The 24,382-nt window shown below is 43.0% G+C and overlaps 1 protein-coding gene across 1 annotated transcript in view; it reads left to right on the top strand.

The window, feature by feature from the left end:
- The window catches only part of LOC146035519 (coagulation factor VIII-like), a 215,182-nt gene that overhangs the window by 154,670 nt on the left and 36,130 nt on the right, over nt 1-24,382 (top strand). The window contains exons 16-18 of the mRNA XM_083159025.1: nt 2,939-3,127; nt 9,069-9,312; nt 18,416-18,595. Of these exons, the coding sequence (XP_083015151.1) occupies nt 2,939-3,127; nt 9,069-9,312; nt 18,416-18,595 (613 nt within the window). The remainder of the gene's footprint in view (nt 1-2,938; nt 3,128-9,068; nt 9,313-18,415; nt 18,596-24,382) is intronic.

Below are 24,382 nucleotides of genomic sequence, written 5' to 3'. Positions count from 1 at the left end.
GGTAATGCAACATTACAGCACAATGGTTAAAAAAATGTTGCAATAAACTGTCAATACATACTTTTTTGGGACTATTAGTCCATCACATTAGACCACCCACCCCCTCTCTATACTTTGCAGCAGAACCAATATTCTGATACATACTGTACTAATCACTATAAGCAGTTCACATAATACAACCTTAATGGTCCGTTTGAATTGAATAACAGTCTCCTAATATGACTAAGTATAAATTATATTGACTGTCTGATAGAGGGTGTTTTTTTATAATAGGAAGAACCTTGAAATGTTGATTCAAATAGTTTTTTTTTTTTAAGTATATATTTTTACTCCTATGTAATATGTGCTTTTAATTAATAATGCTATTGACGAAGAAAATCCTTAATGTCTGTATTCAAAATCATGACCTGAAAGAATTTAACCTGCAGTCAAATTAGATTGGTGTCTACTGAGATTAAATAGAGGCACAGGAAGGTGGGGAGTTACCTTAATTCTCAACAGAAGTGGACAATGGAAGAAGATCTTCTTCCACTACTACAATAGTCACACTGTAAAGTTTCTTTAGAGGCATTTAAGAGTTACATTTTTAATGTATTGTTATTGATAATATTTTATGAGATTTTGGTTGAAATAAATGTATTAACATTCCCGCTACATCTGTTAAATTTTATTATATTAAAGTGGATGCACATATGCCGACAAGCACTTTCCATATATACACTATTTTGTGTGTAGTTCCAGAATATATTTACTGATATGTTTATATTTTTAAGGGATATGGTCACTGGGTCACCAAGCATTAGGTCGACATGCATTAATGTCAACATGACTGAAGGCCGTCATGTAGGAAGGTTGACATGACTGAAGGTTGGCATGGGTTAGGTCGACAGGGTCATTAGATCGAGATGTCATAAGGTCGACATGGGGTTTTTCACTGTTTTTTGAGCCAGCATGTGCCGACAGGCGGTATTTTATGCCCTGCCATCCACTAGGGCATTTATGGTAGAATAACATAGTGTGCCGAGCATAGCAAGCCAGGCAAGGGGACATGGTGCTACTTTCAGTGTCCATGTCGACTCTGTCGACATTCAGGTAAAAAAAAACAGTAAAAAACCCCATGTAGACCTAATGAACCTGTCAACCTTCCTCATGTCGACCTTATGACCCTGTCGATCTAATGACCCTGTTGACCTAACCCATGTCAACCTTCAGTCATGTCGACCTTAATGCATGTTGACTTAATGCTTGTAGACCTAATGCTTGTCTACCCAATGATCCCATTCCAATTTTAAGATATATCTAAATAATCTATCATTATATATAGATAAATAACAGAACGCAATTTACATATTACAGCATAGTGAAGCCCATGTGACCCAGAACATGTCTCATTATGTCAACATTGAACTTCCCAAAAATTCAGAGCCTATATAAAGACGTGTCCGCAATCCCCATTTAAGCCATATGTTCAAATTGATCATGCAATGAAATATGTGGCATAGCCATGTCTTGTGATTTTTCTTCAACCTACCTTTTTATACTAATTATTTAGCAGACAAAAAAAAAACAAATCTGCAGTATTCCAATTTTTTTATATTGCTGTTATGCTTTAAAAATAATATACAGCTTGACTGCCCATGGCTGTCCTCAAAATCTGGATGTAAACGTATAGGGTATAGAGCACATAACATTTTCAAAACACTATATTATAAGGACAGGGTTAATTGTACACCGAGCATTGTCCCATTTCAAGTGGCCAATGGGGAACATCAGAAAGACTACAAAATATCAGCTCTTAACCCATACATTAATGATCATTTAAAATACTTTTTTATACAGTAAGTCCATTCTCGGGGAGAAAGTGGGAAGCATGCCCTTTAAAGAAAATTGGTAGAGTTTGTCGTTACACCTTCCCTGCAAGTCTAGGCACCATCTTTTTTATGTTTCTTTTCATGTCCTTAACCGTTTTCTTCCTCACCATTTAATTTTACATCCATAGCTGTCTGAACACATAAATGGAAGGTACACAGATTTTAACCATTGCTTACCAGATTTTGTGCAATGGCTATATGATGTTTTAATGCATAATTATTTTCTATCTATCTCTCTATCTTCTACCTTGCTCTCTCTAGCATCCTCACTTTCTATATAAACAACATCCACATTTACCGGCAATTGATATTTCACAGGGCAGTATTCAATGAGAAAAGTTCTCCGTGTTTTGTGGAGAATTTGTGCTTTGTTCGCCTTGGACGGAGCATTTTGCTCTCCAAAAGCGAGCAACCCTATTCAATGTCAAATATTCTCCGTCTTTCTAAGTGATTTTCTCCGTGTCTCTCCGTGTAGCAATTCTTTTGATGGGGAGCTGGAATGTGAACTTTTAAACTAAAAGGTTTTTTTTTTTAATTTTGGTGTAAAAAAATCAGTTTTTTTTTTCTGTGAAGGGGCATGTTATTTTTATTCATGTGCTTATAGCACATGAATATATATTTAATTTTAAAAAAATATTCATATATTCACTGAACCCGATCGTTAATATGCACGATCGGGTGCAGTGAATACAGGGTCCCTCGCTGGCTATAGGGGGGGGCAGCCTGTGCTACCTGGGTCCCGGAGAGCCCCCCTCCCTTCCACATTCCTCTGGAGCAGCCAGGGAGACTATAATCTCTCTGGCTGCTTCCGTCCCCCGGCTCCCTGCCAGCTCCCTGCCGCGGACGCTCGTCCGCTGCAGGGGTTAAGACTCGCCGCGAGTGGCGGCGAGTCTTCAATACATTGAATAGTGGGAGCAGGAGGCTCCGGAACATGGAGAGTGCATGGAGAGCGAAATAAAACGCTCTCCATGCACGGAGAACTTACTCATTGAATACTGCTCTAAGTGTCGGCATCACAAATATGTCATGTTTTGATTTTTTGTTCTACTTATTCTGTTTTACTCTAGATAAGATTTAAGAATATGGCATCTCGTCCATACTCCTTTTATTCCAATGTTCTAACTGCACAGAAAAAAGAGGAGAATGTACTCCCACAACAGACTCGTACTTACACAGGAAGACTAAGTCCTCAGTTTGGGCCCACAGAATCTGAAGAGGAATGCAAAACCTGGTTCTACACCTCTAATGCCGACATGGTAAAAACTAAAAGATGATTTTTCATTAATACAGTTGTCATTTTTATAGTATAGATGATTTAGAAAAAGAAAACTGCACATCTGCAGCACAAAGCTCCTCTTTTGTGTCTTTTGGATATTTCTAAAAGTTAATTTTGGATGCAGTGCTTGCTACAAGATGTAATAATAATAATTTTATTTCTATAGCATTCTTTCACCAATATGAATCAAGGTGCTTTGGGATGTCCATTTTATATAATAATAATAATAATAATAATAATACTACATTTATTTATATAGTGCTTTTCTCCAGCAGGACTCAAAGTCGCATTACATACAAAAAACAAACACACATTTAACAAATAATTTGTGTTGCAGGGTTGTTTCAGTCATTTTGGGTAATAAATTACATGGCCTAATATTCCACTCGTGAAAGGTACCAGGTGAGGCAGACGTCTGGGACGTACTACATATGATTACCTTGACAAACCAAATATATTTAATAGTATTACTCCAAGTCTAACACCAAAATAGCTGTCAGGACCGCAGTTATCCGCTTTGCCATAAGATCACTGTTGTAGTACTTCATCTTCATCACAAAGGACTGTTAGATTGTCAGTTGCTTAGTGAAAGACATAGGGGTGTTCTGACTTCCCCTCTGGGATGATGAAAGACTCCCACCAACAACAGCAGCAGTGACAGCAGCAGTAGGCTTGGCACTGCAGGATCCTCCGGATGAATCCCGGATAGAAGAGGAGTCAGTCATGCCGATGACATGGCCTGCAGGACTACCTGCGATCCACATCGAGGAGGAAATTGACCAGGAGTGTCTTGCTGGTGTGGTTTTCAGGTGCTTGGATACAACAGGATCAAGGGATTTATGTGTCACTTGACTGCTTACGGTACTACAGTAGCTACAGTTTCTGCTTACGGTACTACAGTAGCTACAGTTTCTGAACTAAACAGTGACTTATGAACAAGCTTAAGGTGAAGCATAAATGAGGATGTACCTAGGTGGCCAACGGCCTCACGCCTGCTTATTGCAGCTTTACATAATTTACATAGGGCAAGAAAATTGTCTGGATCTGGATAAAAATAATTCCATAGAAAGGGGTGGATTTTTTGGCCTTCTGCCCAGGTATGGTGATGGGCTTTTTCTTCCCATAGACAACAACTGTCTCGCCCCGTGCCTCATTAAAACAAACCACATAAGCATCAGCATCCTCATCAACTTTCTCCTATACGCCAACGTTGACACCTTCAATTTCACATTCAGCAACTGGATGGCCGCCCGCCCCTTTAAAGGGTCTGGGTCTCGCGAGGTTCCGAGACCTGCGCTCTGAGCCTGGGTGAGAATTCCCAAACAGGCTTGGAGAGTGGGATCGGATTAGGGGTGTTCGCTCACACCTAATTCAAATCCTACCTGGTTTATTTTGCTTTGCGATGGGATGCGCATTCCTGTGTAGTCAGGGGCACCAGAACATTTTTAGATTGTGGGACAAGTTATAATCTAAGTGTGGTGCACGTCGCCCCCTCCCTCTGTGTTATGCCTCATAACAAAACAAGCATCCAGCCATAGGGCATTTAGCACTCAGTCACTATTACCTGCTACTCCATATAGCCTTTGTTTCAGTACCCAGGAACCTATCCAATACTCTACAGACTGAGACCCGGGTCTGTGGATAATCTAGGGCACCATGAACCACGGCAGTAAATGATTCTATAATTACTATCAGGCTGTAAATCCCTGTGCCTAAACTGTGTGATCACTGTGCAGGCACTTCCCTATAGACAGAAAGGCATACAGTATACATATATAATGTCAAGACCGTTATCAATCCAATTGGTTGAAAGGGTGCTATGTGCTATTGCCGAAGGGTTTTAATACCGCCAATGGCCCCCCAATCTTGTACTTTTCACAAGCTGATTTCAGTCCAGTCTGTTGCCGCAATGCCTATTATTGAACCCAGACATAGATACATCTACATATATTAGAGGGGATACATACAGATGATTGGTAAACAATAAACTGATATGGCCATCCTGAAAGAGGAAATCCAAACAGGGGGCGAGGTAAGTATATGTGCTCTCTGAAAGCCCCCACCCAAGCCCTCTGCAGCCAAACCCTAACTTTCCCCACTAGTTCCTAACCATAACACCCACACCTTGCAGTATGACCCTAGCCCCCCTTCTTGATGCCTAAATCTAGCCCCCCTCACCGCAGTCTAATCCTAACCTTCACACAGCCTAACCTGCCCTGCTAATGCATAACACTAACCCCCACAACACCGCAGACTGACCCTAGTCACCCTTAAACCTAGACTCCCTCCCTGCACCCTAACTCTAACCTTTGTCCCACAGCCTAACCCTAATTACATCCATTTGTGTCTAAACCTAGACCCCAATCTCTAACCATAACCCGGTCTGCATACTTACTGATCAGGATGGTGGCTGTCGAGATTCCAGCATCTCCATCTTGATCATTTTCGAGGATCTGCATCCAGTCTTCTGATGACAGTCAGAAGAGATGAAAGCAGTGCAAGGCTCTCAGAGTAGGATGGAGGCAGTATCCTTAGTGCAGGGGTGCCCGCTGAGTCAGCAGAACAGGAGTGCCAATGGTGTACTCAGTACATGCAGTGTCAGCAGTACAGGAATAACGGTGTCACCAGTTTGATGGTGCTGGAAGTGTCTTCAGTGTGGGGGTCATGACTGTGTGCTCAATTCGTGGTTGCCAGTGGTGTCAGTAGTGCAGCAGTGCAGGATTTGTGGCAGTGTCCTTATTGTTTGGGTTCCAGGCTGTGTTGGAAGCACAGGGGTGCTGGCTGGTGGGGGTGCTGGCAGCGAGGGGGTGGTGCTGCAGAGCAGGCAGTGTTGTCCCATTAAAGGCAAGCAGGAACCACGATTGGCTGAGAGCCGTGATGGCTCTCTTAGCCATTCAGGGACCTCCTATTGATATTAATGGCAGTTTTTTTAAATTGCACCACTTAGTCCCCAGCCTCCCTGCCGTCTGTTCGGCCATAGAGGTGGCGGTGCAGGGTGGAGGTGCCTTTCCCATGCAGAAGCTGCTGAGTGAGCTGCCACACTATGGGTCAGATTCTCTAAGCTTCAAAAGTGATAAAATAGAGAGTGATAAACAGCCAGCCAATCAGCTACTGCCTGACCTTTTTCAAACAGAGTCTGTGACATGCCAGGAAAAAGCTGATTGGCTGGCTGTTTATCACTCTTCATTTTATCACTTTTGAAGCTTAGAGAATCTGGCCATATGACTGCCTGCAAATGGCCCTCGACAAGAGTAACTTGGCAGTAAGGTGAAACGTACGCTGCATTTGACTCTGCCCCCCCCCCCCCCCCAATCTCGTCCAGCGCTGACGTCAGAAAGTACTTTCAATGATGTAGAACTGGCCGATAACGTTCCCCATCTTTCCTTGCTTCCTCTCTCAAATATAGGGGGGCAAGCGTCCCCCTCGCCGACCATCGAATGATGTGGAACATGCTCACATATCTAAGTGACTCTCATGCCACTTAGACATCTGGTGATGTCAGCTGCCCTTCCCCGGCACGGACTTCAAGGCCCGATTACCATGGGAATGCCCAGCTTTTATACGGGAACACTCAGGAAACGCTGGGCCGCACGCACCCGGCTTATGCACATGCGAAGAAATGACCCTGTGCATGCACATACGCCCACCTGTGGGAAGGTTCTGGTCCATGCGAAAGGACCAGTATAAGCCCCTTAATAATTAAACCCGAATAGTGAAAACAGCTCAAACCTACTGTATTTACTGTGTCTATAATGTACCTCCAAAGAAATGTGCCTTCTCTCTTTTTTTCCTTTAAGGAAAATTACATCAATAATAATTGTAAATAATATACTGTATATACCATCTGGCAGTAATAATTGTGATAAGATCCATAAGAATCCGTTAGTCTGAGCAGGCCTTTTAATTCAGTCTCCCTTAACAGTTACATATGATTAGAGACAGGATTATATGCAATATAAAAAGCTTGAAATATGCATGCAAATATGCATGAAAAATACTTAAAATATGCATGAAAAGTGTTAAAATATGCTACATTAAATAATAATAAAAAGTAATTTTTAACTTATTTATTTAAAAAGCAGCATCCTATTAGTTGCAAATAAAACTCAAAAATAGGCCCACAGCACCTGCAGATGTTTAGTGCCGTACACAGGATTTTTTTTCTTCCAGGCTGCTACAGCAGACTGCAGCGTCCTAGGATCTTCTGTTATCAACTACACAGACCCTCATCTCCAGTGCAGATCGATCAAATGTCAGCATAGCATGTGAAAGCAGCGCAGTGGAAGGCTTTCTCCCTGCGCCGCATACTCACTGTAACCCGGAGTTTCCTCCCCGCCGCGTGATGTCACAATACTTCCGCCCACCTCCTCTGCTGCAGAAATCTGTCTCTTGGCGCAAAGTCCCAGGCCAGGGGCAGGCAAAGGTTCAGGAGCTTTGTGGCATAACCCGCCCATATTGACTTTTATTAAAATAGATTGGCAGCCTAGAGCAATGTCCCCCACACTGCGCACATATTGGCCCGGCCTGCACACTCTACCACAACCTGGCCAACAGGAGGGCAAATCAGTGCTGTGATTCGTGGGTGGAAAGGTGGTGGGTCCTAAAATATGCACCATCACTAGATTTTAGGTAAAATATGCAATAACAAGTGAGAATGGGCAAAATATGCGAATGCATATGCAAATATGCAAATGCATATAATCCTGTCTCTACATATGATATTTTTTCTTCTCTAATCCAAACACTATATACATGTGTGTTTTTGTTTATATGTAATTTTAACCAACAATATAATCAAGATTTTTAGAAAATACATTTATTAAAAGTTATGTTTTAGTATATCCCAACGGAGTTTGCCTAACTCTTGTTCTTTCCTGAATATTTTTGGTTGTCATGGAGCATGTACAACTGTGAACTCGGAGAAAGGGAAATATCTTTAAGTACCAAATTCCTATTATTTCTAAGCAATCTAGACAGATTGCGTAAAAAAACAGGCTATTATTGCCTCGTGTATATGATACTTTAAAAAAACAAAAACATTTTTTATTTGGAACTACTTACATTACTAATTTGCATCATCTTTTTAACCAGAAAATAATACAATTTCAATACCCGAGGATTACATCCTGACAAGGGTTGCAAGAGAAGCCAAGAAAATGAACGACTGTTGCAGAGCGATCTAGCTTATACTAAATTTTGTGAATTAATAAATAATTTTAATTTATTAATTAATCATCTTACATTTTCCTAATTATTTAAATTAATGAATTCATTAAATCAATCCTTGATTGCCTTCTACTACATACATACTCCACCTCCTTTTTCCTGTGCTACCCAGGAGCCTCTGATCTAGTTCTTGATTAAAACATTCTTGGTTTCTATGAAGCCATATATTTTATTAAAATGCCATTTTGTCGGCCACTGTTACATGGCACTTTTTCAGGTACTTATGTAATATCTGGGCTACCGTTTTCTTATGAGACCGCGTCCCCTCGCGGGGCTCGCTGCGCTCATATAAACTGCTGTTTGTCTGTGCCACTGCTCTGATGCTTAGTTTAGCTAGCCAGCCTTTGACCACCTATCGTTCACCAATATTGTCCAAATTGTCTGGAAATTACTTGAAATTAATGTTATTGAGGTTAATAATAATGTAGTTACAAAAACAGGCCAATATTACATAATCTTTTCTGTTTCTCTCATTTAAAAAAAATACAAATACAAAACATTATGATAAAGCGAAACAAAACCTACAGTAAGCACGGGAGTCAATGTTGCTCTTTTATAAGCTTATGATTTTACTTGTGATATACAGAACTTTAATACATTTGTGTTTTTTGAATTTAGAAAAATTATCACTGACCATATATGCAAATGTATAATTCAATGCTTGCCTTTTTTATTGTTTTCACTTTTTCTGCAAGAACAAAGACTTCCATACAGGACTTATCGGGCCTCTGCTTGTCTGCCGACCTAAAGTATTGAAACGATCCAATGTCCTTCAGTTCAAAATGCAAGATTTCTTTCTTGCATTTATGGAGATTGACGAGGAAAAGAGTTGGCTCTATAGAGAAAACAAGCAGCAGCATTGTCCTTCTTATTGTTCTTTTCAGTCTTCCTGCCCTGCGGCTTGCAGTGAGGAGTCGCAGCACAACCACGTTTTTCATGGTATGACTATGAATATGTTTTTCCTTTTTTACATGAATATATAATTCTAAACATATTGAGCTTCATTTATAGTAAGGAAAAAAAAAACTGAATGAACATTGCAAACCAGCATAGGTATTTTGTTTTGCGTGTATCTTAAGATGTTCAAAATTCAAAATACAGCGTACAGTATATAGTAGATGCAAGTGCTTTAAGATAAACTATATAAGACCAACTGAAGTTAGCAACAATTGCACACTGTGGACCTGATGCAGCGGCACAGAGTAAGCTCTTTAACACTGGTAAACTGCAAATCCGTGAATGCGCATCTGCAGTATGGGTCCTCCATCATTGGATGCCGTTAGGCTGCAGGCATCAGTTGATTGACAGCCAGTAGCCATTTGGGGTAAGAAGGCAGGTGGTGATGGTCTTCGTTTCCCAAAATGGAGGCATGTTACCTCTGTTTTTTTTAGAGTTCTGTGGCCAGGGGATCTGTCTCCAACAGGGGATGTTTCCTGTCCTAACGACAGAGCTCATAGGTTACTCAGTCGGCCACTAATGTCGCAGGTGATCCAATGCTGCATTCTCAGATTCAGCAGAGGATCACACATGCATGCAGAAGTTGTCCACTTATACCAGACGCTTACTGCTGAATTAATATATGTTCGCATCACTGCTGCTTCCAAGTTAGAAACACCAGGCCTGAAGCATGGCTATTGATGCAAGCTATTTTCTATATAGACACTTTGGGGGAAATGTACTAAAGGAAATTTGTAAAAAAATAGGTGTATTTGTATTTAGAAATACACTTATTTTTGACATTTACAATCCCGAAAATACGGCAATTCATATTCGTATTGATGTGCTATCAATACGAATACGAATTGCCGTATTTTCGGGATAGTAAATGTAAAAAATAAGTGTATTTCTAAATACAAATACACCTATTTTTTTACAAATTTCCTTTAGTAAATTTCCCCCTTTCTATCTTCGTAATCCACACTTACTATAACCCAGAGCCTGGGTATGCCTATATATATATATATATATATATATATATATATATATATATATATATATATATATATATATATATATATATATATATATATGGTGTGGATTATAAAATAGACAGTGTATAGTTAGACAGCAAATTGCTCGACCACAGAAGGTCACCATGCAATAGGTCAACAGGGCAAAAGGTAAAAAGGTGGACATATGTAAAGGTAGACATAAATTTTTCAAATTTTTTGGTGCCAGTGTCGTCACCTGTCGACATTGACCTACAATTAGTGCAAGGCGTACCAAAAATTAAATAAAATTGTGAAAAACTCATGACTGCATTCTCATTTGTCTACCTTTTTCATGTCAACCTTTTGACCTTGTCAACCTAATGAATGTCAACTTTTTGGGGGTCTACTGATTGACTGTCTAACTAGACACTGTAGATCAACCGGAACCGGTAAATATATGAAAAGAATTACATATGTAAATAGTGGTATCCTATTATGCACGATAAAACATTGAATGCAAAAAAACTTTTTCGGATGTTTTATCTGGTTATCCTATTTCTCCCGATAAAAAGCATGAGCTCTCCCGAAAAACACAAGGTTTGGTGAAACTGTTGGAAAACAGGCCTTTTTTCGGGGATTTTGCTTTATAGGTTTTTGCTGAGGCAGGTGATAAAATATTCCCTATAAGCCGTGGCACCACCGGTGTTTCAGGTTAAATTAGATAGCCCAGAGCGTGCCTATTATCCGCGATAATATTGCTGTTTTTTTACTATGTTAGGGCTCAGTACCACACAAGGATAACTAAGAACAATAGAGGGAAGCGTGGAAGATAGAGAAATAGAGTGGTGAGCCGGCAATAGGCACATGATGCATAAGCTTATGAAACCAGCAGCAGCTGGCTCGGGTGGATATTATGGTCCGTCAGAGAAGAAAGCTGATGGATGTTGCTAACATCAGGACCAAACACCAGCTTCCACCTCATGTTGACCCTTAAGGTGCTCTATCACCTTTGGGATGAGGTGAAAGTCGCAGGGAACATGGTCGGGGCACTACGACGGGTGTCTCTATGGTGAAGGTGGTTATTCCTTCAGAGATAGCGCTGCCAAGGGGTATGCTGCCTGATAAACACCTGTAGTGTAAGTGCCACCACTACACAGAAATTGACATGCAGAAAAAAGTGATTGGTGAACATCAATTGGCGCTTCCCCCCTGTTCCCTTAATACCTATTAAACACCAAGGGTGACATTCTATGGGATGAGATAAATGCGCATGTTTTTTTAGCGCACCACATCGCTGCTATTCGCCCTTTTTCAAATCGCATTTTTTGGTAATAATTCGCATATTTAATGGGATGCGCTTTGGAGGCTGAAAAGTGCAAAGTGGTGCGATTTGCGGCGAAGTGGGGCGAATTTAAGTCACAAAAAAGTGAGATTTATTACGCCGGTCATGTGCGAGTTTTGGACCAACCGGAGTGCGATTTACAAAACTGTCTCTGCATGACTAAGAACCCCCCAACCTATTGGCCTACCGGTGTCCCCTCCATTATGCATCACACCCCCTATATAAAGGGGCATTGGCGCCATTTAACTCTTTGATAGGAAGTAAGGAGCATGGAGAGGAGCAGTGGCAGTGTGAGTACAGGAAGAGGTGTTGATGGCAGAGGGAGCAGTGGCAGAGGGAGCAGTGGCAGAGGGAGCAGTGGCAGAGGGAGCAGTGGCAGCAGCCAGCCAAGTGGGAGAGCCAGCAGTGTGGCAGGCAGCATGGCCACAGCAAGGCCAGCCTCCGCTGGCATCCCCATCCTATAGCCAAGACCTTGACCATACCCCACAGCAGCTGCAGGAGGGCCATATGTCAGAGGTGGAGGAAGATGGTGGTGAGGAGGAGGAAGACACTGGCATGGAGGAGGAGGGGTACATGGCTGGAGTCGAAAATGAGGAGGAGGAGGTAGAAACTGGCCGCACAAAAAGTGGCCGAAAGGTCCGATTCTCCTATGACGAAAATGCTGCACTTGTCCGGGCTATCATGCCAGTGTTTGACCGGTTACTGGGGAAAAGTCACCACAAGACCACTGCACAGCGCAAAAGGGCTATGTGGAAGGACATCACCCAGGCGGTGAACGCTGTAAGTCAGCACAAGCGCCTGGTCAGAAATGTAAAGAAGAGATTCAACGACATCAAAAGGCAGCTGAAAAGTAAAATGGCCATGGAGTTGGAGGAGGCCACCAAGACTGGCGGAGGAAGCCCCACCACTGTGTGCTACACATCGTATGAGGTTAAGTTGAAGCGCATCATACCCCCTGAGGTCCTGCCTGGCATGCACGTGGCGGATACCGATAGGCCGCAAACGCCATCCAGAGCTGGTAAGTGTGACCACATGCAATCTTAAATAAACATGCCAATGCTTTCTAACTGTATTCTTCACTTGAATTGTTATGCTAAGTAAAGTGCTGCTGTGGAACTACATAGCTCCTACTTTCAAATTGCTCATAATGCTGGCCCTTGTAGTTCCACAACTGCTCATATTGATTACCACTGTAACATTCTTTCTAGCAGCCTAACATGTATGTGGCCAAAAACACAGAGGTGTACTGGTGGTTTAGCTGCCATGCCTACATACCACAGATTATCCAATAGTTGTCATGTGTACAATAGTTTAATAATAATCTAACAAAAAAATATTTTGGTTAAAAAAAAAAAAAAAAGGTGGTGAAGAAATAATGCAGTCCTTATCCAAAGGGTATTGTCCATTATTGTCATTTCAATGCATGTTTGCTGAAAATGCTTATCCATTGCAAGGTCCATAATGCCTGCCCATCTTTCCTTGCACAGATTGTCCATCCCGAAGTGCTCACGCACCCAAGAAAAGAAGGCCCGTTGCTGCAGAATCTGTGGAAGCAGGTAAATGAACAAAAAACACGCCATTACACATACAGTACACACACCCATGTCACATCAACAATATCTCACACTACATGCATCTCCTGCTGCTACATTGCAACGGAAATGAATGTAATCTGAGCTAGGCATGTGACTTATTATTAATGTCAATGTTACATGCTCTATCGGGGTACATGTGTAAGTACATAACACCCCTAGGTATGTGCGTCCATCATCTAAAGCCCTTTCTAAAACAGTACAGAAGAGAGTCTGGCCTATATATGCATCAGTACTTACCTCTTCATCTGTATCCACAGGTACTATACAACTAGGGACAGACCAAACCGATTCTTCAATGATGGTGTTGGACGAAATGGACATCATTCTTGAACCGGTGGAGACCTTTGCAGCAGAGGAAGAAATACAGACCTCATCACAGAGTGATCTTCCCCCAAGTGGGGTGTCTCCCAACCCACCCCCACACCCCATACAGCCGCTTCAGCTTCCCAAGTAGCTAACTCCTTGGTCAATTTCAAGGACAAACAAATAGAATTCATGGCCTCCCAAAGCCTGCAAATAGGTAACATCCAGGGGTACATGCGTGACACGTTTCTTCAATTACGAAAAATTGCACGTAGTGTACGGGTAGGTGTAGGCACTCATGTGCGCATTGCTAACAGCATTGACACCCGTTTTGCAGATCTAACTTCTGCTGTGAGGGAACAGAATAGCCATATTGGCAGCCTTGCACAAAGTATAGCTGCACTAAGCCAATCATGCACAGCGCAGACCAATGCCTTAATAGGTATGCAGGCCCAACTACAGCATCTGGAAGCCAATGTCGGAGGTGGCGCAGCATCAACCCTCAGCAGTGTTTCTAGCACCCCAATAAGTGGCTCCCCCACTTCCCCACCCTGTCTGAGTATTAGGACCCGTGGTGGGCTGGGTGCAGGTTCTAGAAGTGGTGTAGGGTTGCCTGATGCTGGGAGAAGATAGCTCATATGTTTGATAGTTTTGTCATATGCAATACATCTTGTAACATCCCCCGACAGTTTTTATGTTTCACTTGCAAAAATGCAGATTGGTTCTCACATAGTAGACTGCAGTAGAAATGTCTAACCGCATACCATTGTGTCTGTGTATTATTTTAAAAACAATTATTGTGTGAATTATGACATATTGTAATGGTATATGACAATGGGATTGCTGTAAAGTAGTGTGGGGTAACTCCTGGCCCGTCAAAGGTTGTGGAACTACATATTCCAGCAAGCTCTGACACTCATGGTTTGGACTGTAATGGTTATAGTGTGTCAGGGCATGCTGGCACGTGTAGTTCCACAACACCAGTGAGCCATATTTGACAGCAAACGTAATTCATACATGTATCAAATGTACTTACAAGCTTGATACCAGCAAGGGATAGGTCAGCACCACCAGCTGCATCCGTTGGGCTCACGTGCGGGAATGCTGAGAGTGTATAGAAAGCCAACTTGTGGTCCTGCCACTCCAACTCAGAACTGGGGAATCTGATGTATGTGCGCCACAACTTCTTTAAAGCAAGTAACACTTGAGTAAAATGCTTAGAGAAAGTGGCCTGTGATACCCCCAAGGAACATGAGGTCACAGACTGAGTGGAGCCTGTGGCCAAATAGTAGAGGGCACACATTAATTTGTGCAGCCCAGACACTGCATAGTTGCCTCGGTACTCTTTACCTAGCACGGCGCCCACGATCTTGATCGTGGGCATCGTGAGGTAAAAAATCGCGCCGGTCGCGTCGTATGCGGGCTAAAGATGCCCGGACGCGACCGACGCGATGTCCACGATTTCCCATTGAAAACCATGTTAAACATGGACATCGCGTCGGTCGCGTCGCTGCCGGCCATAAATGTGCACACGATGGCCGCGACGCGATGCCCACGATTTGCCATAGGAATCAATGTTAAAAGGCCCGATGGACACGATTTTCATGTTAAATGGCTGAATGGACCCGATTTTACCATAGCAAACAATGTTAAATGGGCCTTAGAGCCCAAATACTTACCCTGAACTCTGAAATGGCCCCCCCAATTGTTTACGCCACCCCACAATCAACGTCAACCCGAAGCGTGGCGAGCGCAGCGAGCCCGCGAGGGGCGGCGGTACGCGTCCTCCGACCTTTTCATACCCCCACTATCCACGTCGGCGTGGAGTTGAGAATAGAATAGTGTGGCGAGCGCAGCGAGCCACCGAGCCCGAAGCGTGGCGAGCGCAGCGAGCCCCGCGAGGGGACGCGGATACCTGTGAAGCCCGCGAGGGGACGCGTATAGCTGTGAAGGTATCCGCGTCCCCTCGCGGGGCTCGCTGCGCTCGCCACGCTTCGGGCTGGTGGCTCGCTGCGCTCGCCACACTATTCTATTCTCAACTCCACGCCGACGTGGATAATGGGGGTATGAAAAGGTCGGAGGACGCGTACCGCCGCCCCTCGCGGGCTCGCTGCGCTCGCCACGCTTCGGGTTGACGTTGATCGTGGGGTGGCGGTAACAATTGGGGGGGCCATTTCCCAGTCAAGGTTGCCTATTTGGCCTCTGTGGCCCATTTAACATTGTTTCCTATGGCCACATCGGGTCCATTGAGGCATTTAACAGTAAAATCGCGTCGGTCGGGCCATTTAACATTGATTGCTATGGGAAATCGGGTGCATCGCATCGCGGGTACATTTATGGCCGGCCGCGACGCGACCGACGCGATTTCCATGTTTAACATGGGTTTCAATGGGAAATCGCGGGCATCGCGTCGGTCGCGTCGCGGCCAGACATAAATGTACCCGCGATGCCCGCGATGGGCGCCGTGATAGGTAAAGAGTACCGTTGCCTCCCCCAAAAGGGTCCAAATCGTCTCTCACCTGCTCATATAAGTCCAACAGTTTAATGCGGTTCAGCCTAAACATCCCCACAACCTGTTGATCCGAGAGGGAGTCCAGGTACAGCCGAGCACAATACATACGTGGGGTACGCAGTAGTCGGGGGGCTACCTGGATCTGGTGCGCAGCTTCCTCCCTCCTGCGCAGCTCCTACAAATGGGCCACATCACAGATAAGCAACTCCAAACCACTCTGCAAAATCTCCGTCTGAAACCCTCACAGGTGTCCTTAATGATGTTGGGGTTTATGTAGGGGTGTTTGTGAGTGAAAATGAGGGCACCTGTGCTGAAATTAACCATGTGTGCACTTGACCAAAATGAGTTCTGGGCCAAATCGCCAAACAGAACCTGGTCTGAAATAAGTGCGATTATTAGACACCTAAAAAGTGCGATTTCAGAAAACGCAGTTCATTAAATAAGCGATTTGTATACTTTTCTGTACGAAAACATCTGGATGCGATATAAATGCGAATTAATCTCGCACTTTTGGTCCGCATGCCTTAACGCACATAATATGCGATTTCAGTCCCTTAGCGCATCCTATTAAATTGGCGATTTGACGGAAAAATGCGATAGCGCCATTTTGTTTACTATTTATCGCCAAAAAACACATCTCATCCCATAGAATGTCACCCCAAGTGTAGTTATATGGACAAAGTACATAATCCTGATCATCACTATGAGCTTGTGTATTTCAGCTCAGGCGGCTGAGGATGGGTATAGTGGAGAGGTGGACACTAGAACCGCAAGAAGCTTCTTTCCGTTAGCTATTCACCAATTGAACAACTGAATCCATGCAAATGTAATCCCAACACCAATTGTCAAAAAATGCTTACCAATTAAGCAACCTGTCCATTACAGTCATAACATAAGAAAATGTAATGTCTTTCCCTCCTGCACCCTTGCTTGGTGCAGCACTGGAACAGGGTTGCCGACTTTAAAAAAATCCTCTCAGGGAGAAGCCCGGAGAGGAATCTTCCATTACGAGTTTTTGGGGCGGGGCTTAACTGTGACGTCATTAAGCACCGCCCCATTACAGCAAATAGCAGAAATAACTGATATCCATGGAGGGGGCGGGGCTAAAACGACACGATTGTGCCGTATTAGCTCCGCCCCCTCCCCTGAGACCCGCGGATTGCGGAATATAAATGCCGCGATCGGGGGGCTCAGTGGGGGTCCCCCTGATTCCGGGAGGGTTGCCCACCCTTCCGGGGGCCGGGAGAAAGGACCCGATTTTCGGGAGACTCCCGCAAATTCCGGGAGGGTCGGCAACCCTGCACTGGAATACACAAAAAATTCCTAGTATACGTGAGTATACATGGCCAATAAAGTTCATTCTGATTCTGATCTCTCAGGGGTCAGACCTCAGTTGAGAAGTGCTTTAAGTGTCTCCTGTTCATGCCCATCAGAGGAAGAAGGCCGGTCCAAGGTCTGGCTCATAGAAACATAGAATTTGACGGCAGATAAGAACCACTTGGCCCATCTAGTCTGCCCCTTTTTTTTTTAATATGTTACCTCAAATCATATTTGATCCTTATTTTTTTGTAAGGATATCAATATGCTTATCCCAAGCATGTTTAAATTGTACTACTGTATTTGCGTCTACCACCTCTGTTGGGAGGCTATTCCACTTATCTACTACTCTTTCTGTGAAAAAATTCTTCCTCACATTTCCCCTGAATCTTCCTCCCTCTAGTTTCAGTGCATGTCCTCGTGTTCTGTTGCTCCTCTTCCTGTGAAGAATGTCTCCCACCTGTACCTTGTTAAAGCCCTTGAGGGTGGATCAGGAGGCACCAGATGAGATGGAGGCAATTCTCCTCTGAGTGACGCCCATATGACCTTGTTGTTATCTATTAGAAAATCTACTTGGAGTATTTCCAGTTTGAATGAACATATATTAAAAAGCAGGGAACCGTTTTTAAAGTTTCATGTTATTCGTTGTTTGTAAATATTATTATATTGTTGTGGTCTTATGGTGTGTACACACGGTCAGATGTGCCTTCAGATACTATCCACGATCCGATCAGATCAGATCGTGGATAGTATCTGAAGGCGCATCCGATTTGCATACAAGTCTGACTATATAATGCAGATCTGCACTATATAGTCATGGCAGACAAGACTTTCTGCCTTGCGATACGTGAACGCGCATCGGAATCGGATCGGGATCTGAAGGGTTAAAACCCTTGCGATCTGCATCCGATTCCGATCCGATGTTGACTATATCGTCAACATCAGAAGGCAAAAAGTACCGTGTGTACACACCATTAGTTTGAGATTTACAAAATGTAAACTAAAACATTTTATTTTGTTCCCCTTGCGCTTGGTATTTTAGTAATTAATGGGCACGTTGGCGACAAACTGCCTGGACTACTCCTACCACTGAAGCAAAAAATACGATGGCATCTGCTAAGCATTGGGAGAAGTCACATTCTTTCTGTTCAATTTCATGGAAATATTGTTTCTCAACGGAGCCACACAGATCACCCTGTCAATATAGTAAACCTATATCCTGGTGAGATTTGAAAATTATTGCATTTCTTTATATTCCTTTTAATATAAATTATTCTTGTGTTTTACCACACTTATTATGCAGTGTTTTACTATTTCCTATGTGCATTTGCATTACTTTCAGTAGCCTAATTATTGTATCCCAATGTCATGTGTCATGCATGTAGTATAATCATGCTGCACCCGTTCGCACAGAGGCTGCACATGTGAATAAATGTTTATGCGCGTAAACAAAACATCGGTCCCCTGTGCAAATGCTCAGGGGAGCGATTCACCCAGAATGAGGGTCATTATGTAAGCCTATAGAAAACGAAGCCTAAATACAGTAGATAACCCAAACATACAGTATACAGTAGTTAGTAAAAAACACACATGGGGCTAGATGTAATAGCATGTGACCTGACAGATGTGTGTGACTTTGTGAGAATTACTGTTCTTAAAGTGGCAATCATTTACCAGGCTAAATGCCTGGTAAATGATTGGTGCTTTAAAAATATGGGTACTGTTGCTCTTCTTGCAGCTCACATGCTATTACATTTAGCACATGGTGAGGGAAGTAGCAGCAAGAATCAGAAAATAACATGTACAACCACAAATCTCAAAACATCACATAGGTAGGAATTAGGGCCAGACTGGCCATCTGGCAGTTCTGCCAAATGCCAGAAGGGCCGATGGCTGTGTGGGCCGATTTTGCTCAAAAACTTCACCCTGAGCCCGCTGCCTCCCTGCTTTGGTCTGTCCGTCACTATAAAGTGCCTCGCTGTGCCGCATCATTTGCATATTGACCCCGACATCGTGAAGCAGCGGCGGAAGCTTCTGAGCCCGCTGCCTCCCATCCTGCCTGCCCGCCACTCTGCGCCTCCCCGCTCTGCCCTTCATTAGTCGCACCTGATTGGCCGGCGCTGCTACATCAGGTAACAGTCCTGATGAGGGGGGAGCTGAATCATCAATGCATCATTTCCCCCAGATGGGAGAATCTTCAGCAGGGCGCCATGGTGGCGGGGTGCTATTTAAGCAGAGGGCCAGTGACTGTAGTCGGATCCATCCTGCAGTGTCAGTGCCACAGTGAAAGCAAAGACTAGTAAGTGTCCTGCTCTTTTTGTCTATGGGCATAACTGTGTGCAGCATATTGTGTAATGGTAATAAGTAAACTGTGTGCAGCATATTGAGTAATGGTCAACATGATGTGCAGCATTTTGTGTAATGGGCATCACAGTGTGAAACATTTTGTGGAATGGGCTTTATGGCTTGCAGCATTTTGTGTAATGGGCATTATGATGTGCGGCATAATGTGGAATGGGCATTACGATGAGCGCTGGAATGGGCATTGCGGTGAGCGGCGTAAAGTTGAAATGTGCATTACGTTGTGTGGCATAATGTGTAATGGGCATAATGGTGTGTTCTATAATGTGTAATGCCTCCTTTTTGTGATGCTATGCCTCCTTTCCATGCGGCCACACCCCCTTATTCGCTGCGCAAAGGTCCCGCCTACTATGCTGATTTATGGTCCCAGTCCGGCCCTGGTAGGAATAGACTTAAGCTGTTCATACATCAGGATGACCAGCGTCAAATCCAAACTGTCAAATTTTCTCAGGCAGCTTCCCATAGATAGATGTATTTTCACATAAGATCTATTATAAGATCTGTAACTCCCAGCATACTGTCGTTAGCAGCATCTTCAGATTTTACATGCAGCACATAAGATCTAAGGAGTGACCTCATGACCTGCGGGTCTGTGCATCATACCAGGAACCTCATAATTTGCACTCAAAACTCACACAATGCATTGCATGACCTGTCAAAATTGTACGTTTGGGCCTCAAATCATTGTAATGTACGGCCAGCTTTAGTCTCTGACCACTTGCATAAGAACATGAAACAAAAGGGGGGGGGGGGGGGGGACTGGACTGCACACCCTATTTTTCAACATAATAAAATGTGGTACCATGCTAAGGCTTCTAGGACCATACAGGAAAAAGAAAAGTACTGATGCATACTCTAGGTGAAAATAAAATTGATAATAAACCCTTACAATTAACATGGAATAGATAGTTCCATAACATCTCTAATACTAATAAATTATATACATTTAATTTGGGCTGACCCTCAAATATAGCCCATATTGCAATGTGGGAACCTGTGCTAATTAAAACACCTGAGGGTAGATGAGAGGGGTACCAGTACCAGAATGAAGGAGCCTTACTTTAAGTGTATAATATATACATAAATATAGAGGGAGAAAAGGGGGAGTTCTGATCTGCACACCCTATTTTAAACATAATAAGAGGTGCTAACATTGCATAACAAGGCAGAACCCAGATGAATATACTGAAACATACCACCTGTAAGGAAAAACAAATGTTATCAAGGAGTACCCTACTCATTTACAGACACAAAACAGGGAAAATCATTATATATAGGTTACTATAGTAATCACTTCTGCAATTTGGAGATTGAGAGTATAGTAGGGGGGTATTATAAACATTGTATAAAATTGTTTAGGTACACCCAGATATAAAATTCCAATTAGATTAGCACAGTCGTTTCCATAGGTGGTATAAGAATCATGAATGCTGAGTAAGCAGTGAGGGAGCATAAACCACTGATGGGTTCCCCAGGTTACACTTGGAAGGTCAGGTGATATGTTAATCAGGATGGGCACAAGGCCTATCAGAGCAGTGGGGAGGGTCAGACAGGGTAAGAAAAGTCACATGCTACATGTGAAGCTTCCTCTGTGTGGAAAAGCCCCACCCACCCTTCCCTAGTCTTCTTCTTCGGCGGCGGTAAAGAACGGTCATCCTTGTAAGATCTTGATGTGTGTGTGTAGATAGTGGGGTGTCGCTCTCCCCTGACATCTATGGTCATGGACCATGCTTCTGCCCGGGGGATGGTCACCACTAGCACGAGTGGATGACCGGGGAGAGTGATCACCAGCGATGGTGTGTATGGTAGACATCTTTAACCCCACTTTCCTATAGTGACCGTTCTTTGGTGCCGCCACCATTTTATAGTTTAGTTAATTGTCAAAATAAATTTGACATTCATTTTGAAACGCCAGCACTTGTGTCTGTGTCTTTTTTATTAGATAAGTTTAGTTGTTAAGGTTTAAGTTAAGGTTATGGTGAATTGTAAAGTGTGGACCTGGGGGATACCTGATTGGGGAGTTTATGCCTTATTTTTTAACCCAAATCGATAGGATTGTTATAATTATACTTATGTAGTCAAACATTTAAATATTTCCCTTCGTTTTCCCCTCCCCTCATTCCCTCCCTCTCCTCCTTCAAGCTCTTCCTTTCTGCTATTCTCAGAAAAACCAAAGCCAGCTCTACACACATTTATAAAAATAAAACAAACTGCGAAAAAGAAGAAACAAAACAACCAAAAAAATTTAAATAATTGATTTGTCCAATCTATATACCTAATGCAGTCTATATACACTTCGAACACCTATCTCTTTATTTTTATTTTGTCTTTTAAAACACATATATCCACCCTTTCACATATTCCAAAATTTCATTTAATTCCAAGAATTATATATCCTATTTTATAGTACTGTATAGGTCGATTCTATATAATTTTTTACCAATATCGCATCAACTGTAACTTTTTTTAAATTTTAAGAAAGTGACTAAGGGGGGTTATTCAATGCCGGACGCTATTCTTGACAGGGGAAAAAGCATCTGCCGCCTATTCAATGCTGCTGTTTCCAACAGCATTGAAGGCGGACTTCAACAAACCAGAATTAGATCTGCTTTGATGGAAAGTACAGCGGATTGTCGAATTCACTGTGAGTTTTTGACAATCCATGGCCGTTTTTGCAGACATGCCCACTATATGCAAGAACAAGAGGGGGGTAGATTGCGCAGAATTGATGACAGAACAAAAAATTGAATAAAAATAATAACAATATTAGTTTAATAAAACATACATTTATAAATATGGTGCAATTGCATAGGGAAAGGGTTAAAAATGTAAAAATAGGGATAATGGAAAAGCTGCGTCCATTGCTGGAATAAATCACCTTACTCTCAGACTGTTGAAGAGGGAGATTTGAGGATGTTTTGTAAGTCCTCCTTGACACTGGGACATATGCTCCTTTGTACAGAGTGTCCTCCAAGTGGGAACAATGATGGTATAAGTCCTCTAGATGGATTCTCTGTATTTCTGGGGTCTGTCAAAAACCAAGGGTGAGTACCTTAGAAAGGTGGCGTCCCTTCCAAACGTGGGTACTCCAATTGGAGATAGGTAGATAGATGTCCCGGTCTTATTCTCCTCTAGTGCAGAAGTATAGATTTTTCCTTTTTCCTTCTTGTTTTAGGCAAGGTGGTGTGGAAATAAGCAGCAAGATGGAAAGGGTAGGTGGGTGGCTGGGTAGCCTGGCCAACGCGTTTCACTGCTTAGGAGCAGCTTTTTTCACCTTGAAAAAGCTGCTCCTAAGCAGTGAAACGCGTTGGCCAGGCTACCCAGCCACCCACCTACCCTTTCCATCTTGCTGCTTATTTCCACCACCTTGCCTAAAACAAGAAGGAAAAAGGAAAAATCTATACTTCTGCACTAGAGGAGAATAAGACCGGGACATCTATCTACCTATCTCCAATTGGAGTACCCACGTTTGGAAGGGACGCCACCTTTCTAAGGTACTCACCCTTGGTTTTTGACAGACCCCAGAAATACAGAGAATCCATCTAGAGGACTTATACCATCATTGTTCCCACTTGGAGGACACTCTGTACAAAGGAGCATATGTCCCAGTGTCAAGGAGGACTTACAAAACATCCTCAAATCTCCCTCTTCAACAGTCTGAGAGTAAGGTGATTTATTCCAGCAATGGACGCAGCTTTTCCATTATCCCTATTTTTACATTTTTAACCCTTTCCCTATGCAATTGCACCATATTTATAAATGTATGTTTTATTAAACTAATATTGTTATTATTTTTATTCAATTTTTTGTTCTGTCATCAATTCTGCGCAATCTACCCCCCTCTTGTTCTTGTGTTATTTGTAGGGACTGACAATCCCTTTATTTGATTGCTGCAGGCCTAATCGCCCACACAGGCGCCCCACACAGACACTCAGGTGTCTGTCCATTTCTTTCTCTATGCCCACTATATGACACTCGACAGCAGGAAAATTAAATTGTGGCTGTCGAGTTTCTGTCGGGCGGAGCTAAAATTGTCCGGAATCCCGGTTTGAGTACCGCCCTTAGACTAAATCTTAATTGAATATCCTTGCCAAAATTAACACTGGTGTCCAGCACAGCAGCGCTGACAAACCACGCTTTGTGACATAGGCCCTTTAACAATGACACACCTTGCACCCTCTATAGTTGCGGTCATGATTAAATAATTTTGTTTTACCCAATGTTCTTAGTCCACCAGAACCCAGCACGTCACATCACAAATCTCTAGGTGGGCTGCCTATTATACACCTATTACACCAATTACAATTCCCGGGTTATTGCTGGGTCAACCTGGGTTGGGCCTCAGTGTAAATGGATGCAAAAAGCAGGTAAGTATGGTGTAATGGCGCTTTGCCCTGGTCAGCCAGATGTGAACTGAGAAAGATGATGTGGGGAATACTTAGCTCTGGGATTCTTTAAGATTCTGGTGTTCCCTGGCGAAGTTCTCCTTCATAGATCCTCTCGTCCCAATTGATGTATATTTGGGGAAAGAAAATTTGATTTGTGTGAGACAAATCAAATTTTCTTTCCCCAAATATACATCAATTGGGACGAGAGGATCTATGAGGGAGAACTTCACCAGACCTGTGTTCAAGGACAGTGTAAATGG

This window comes from Crinia signifera, chromosome 9, assembly GCF_055691185.1.
Source record: "Crinia signifera chromosome 9, ASM5569118v1, whole genome shotgun sequence".
Classification (NCBI taxonomy): Eukaryota; Metazoa; Chordata; class Amphibia; order Anura; family Myobatrachidae; genus Crinia; species Crinia signifera.
The sequence above is the reverse complement of the archived record's forward strand: the minus strand, read 5'-3'. Positions and strand labels throughout refer to the sequence as shown.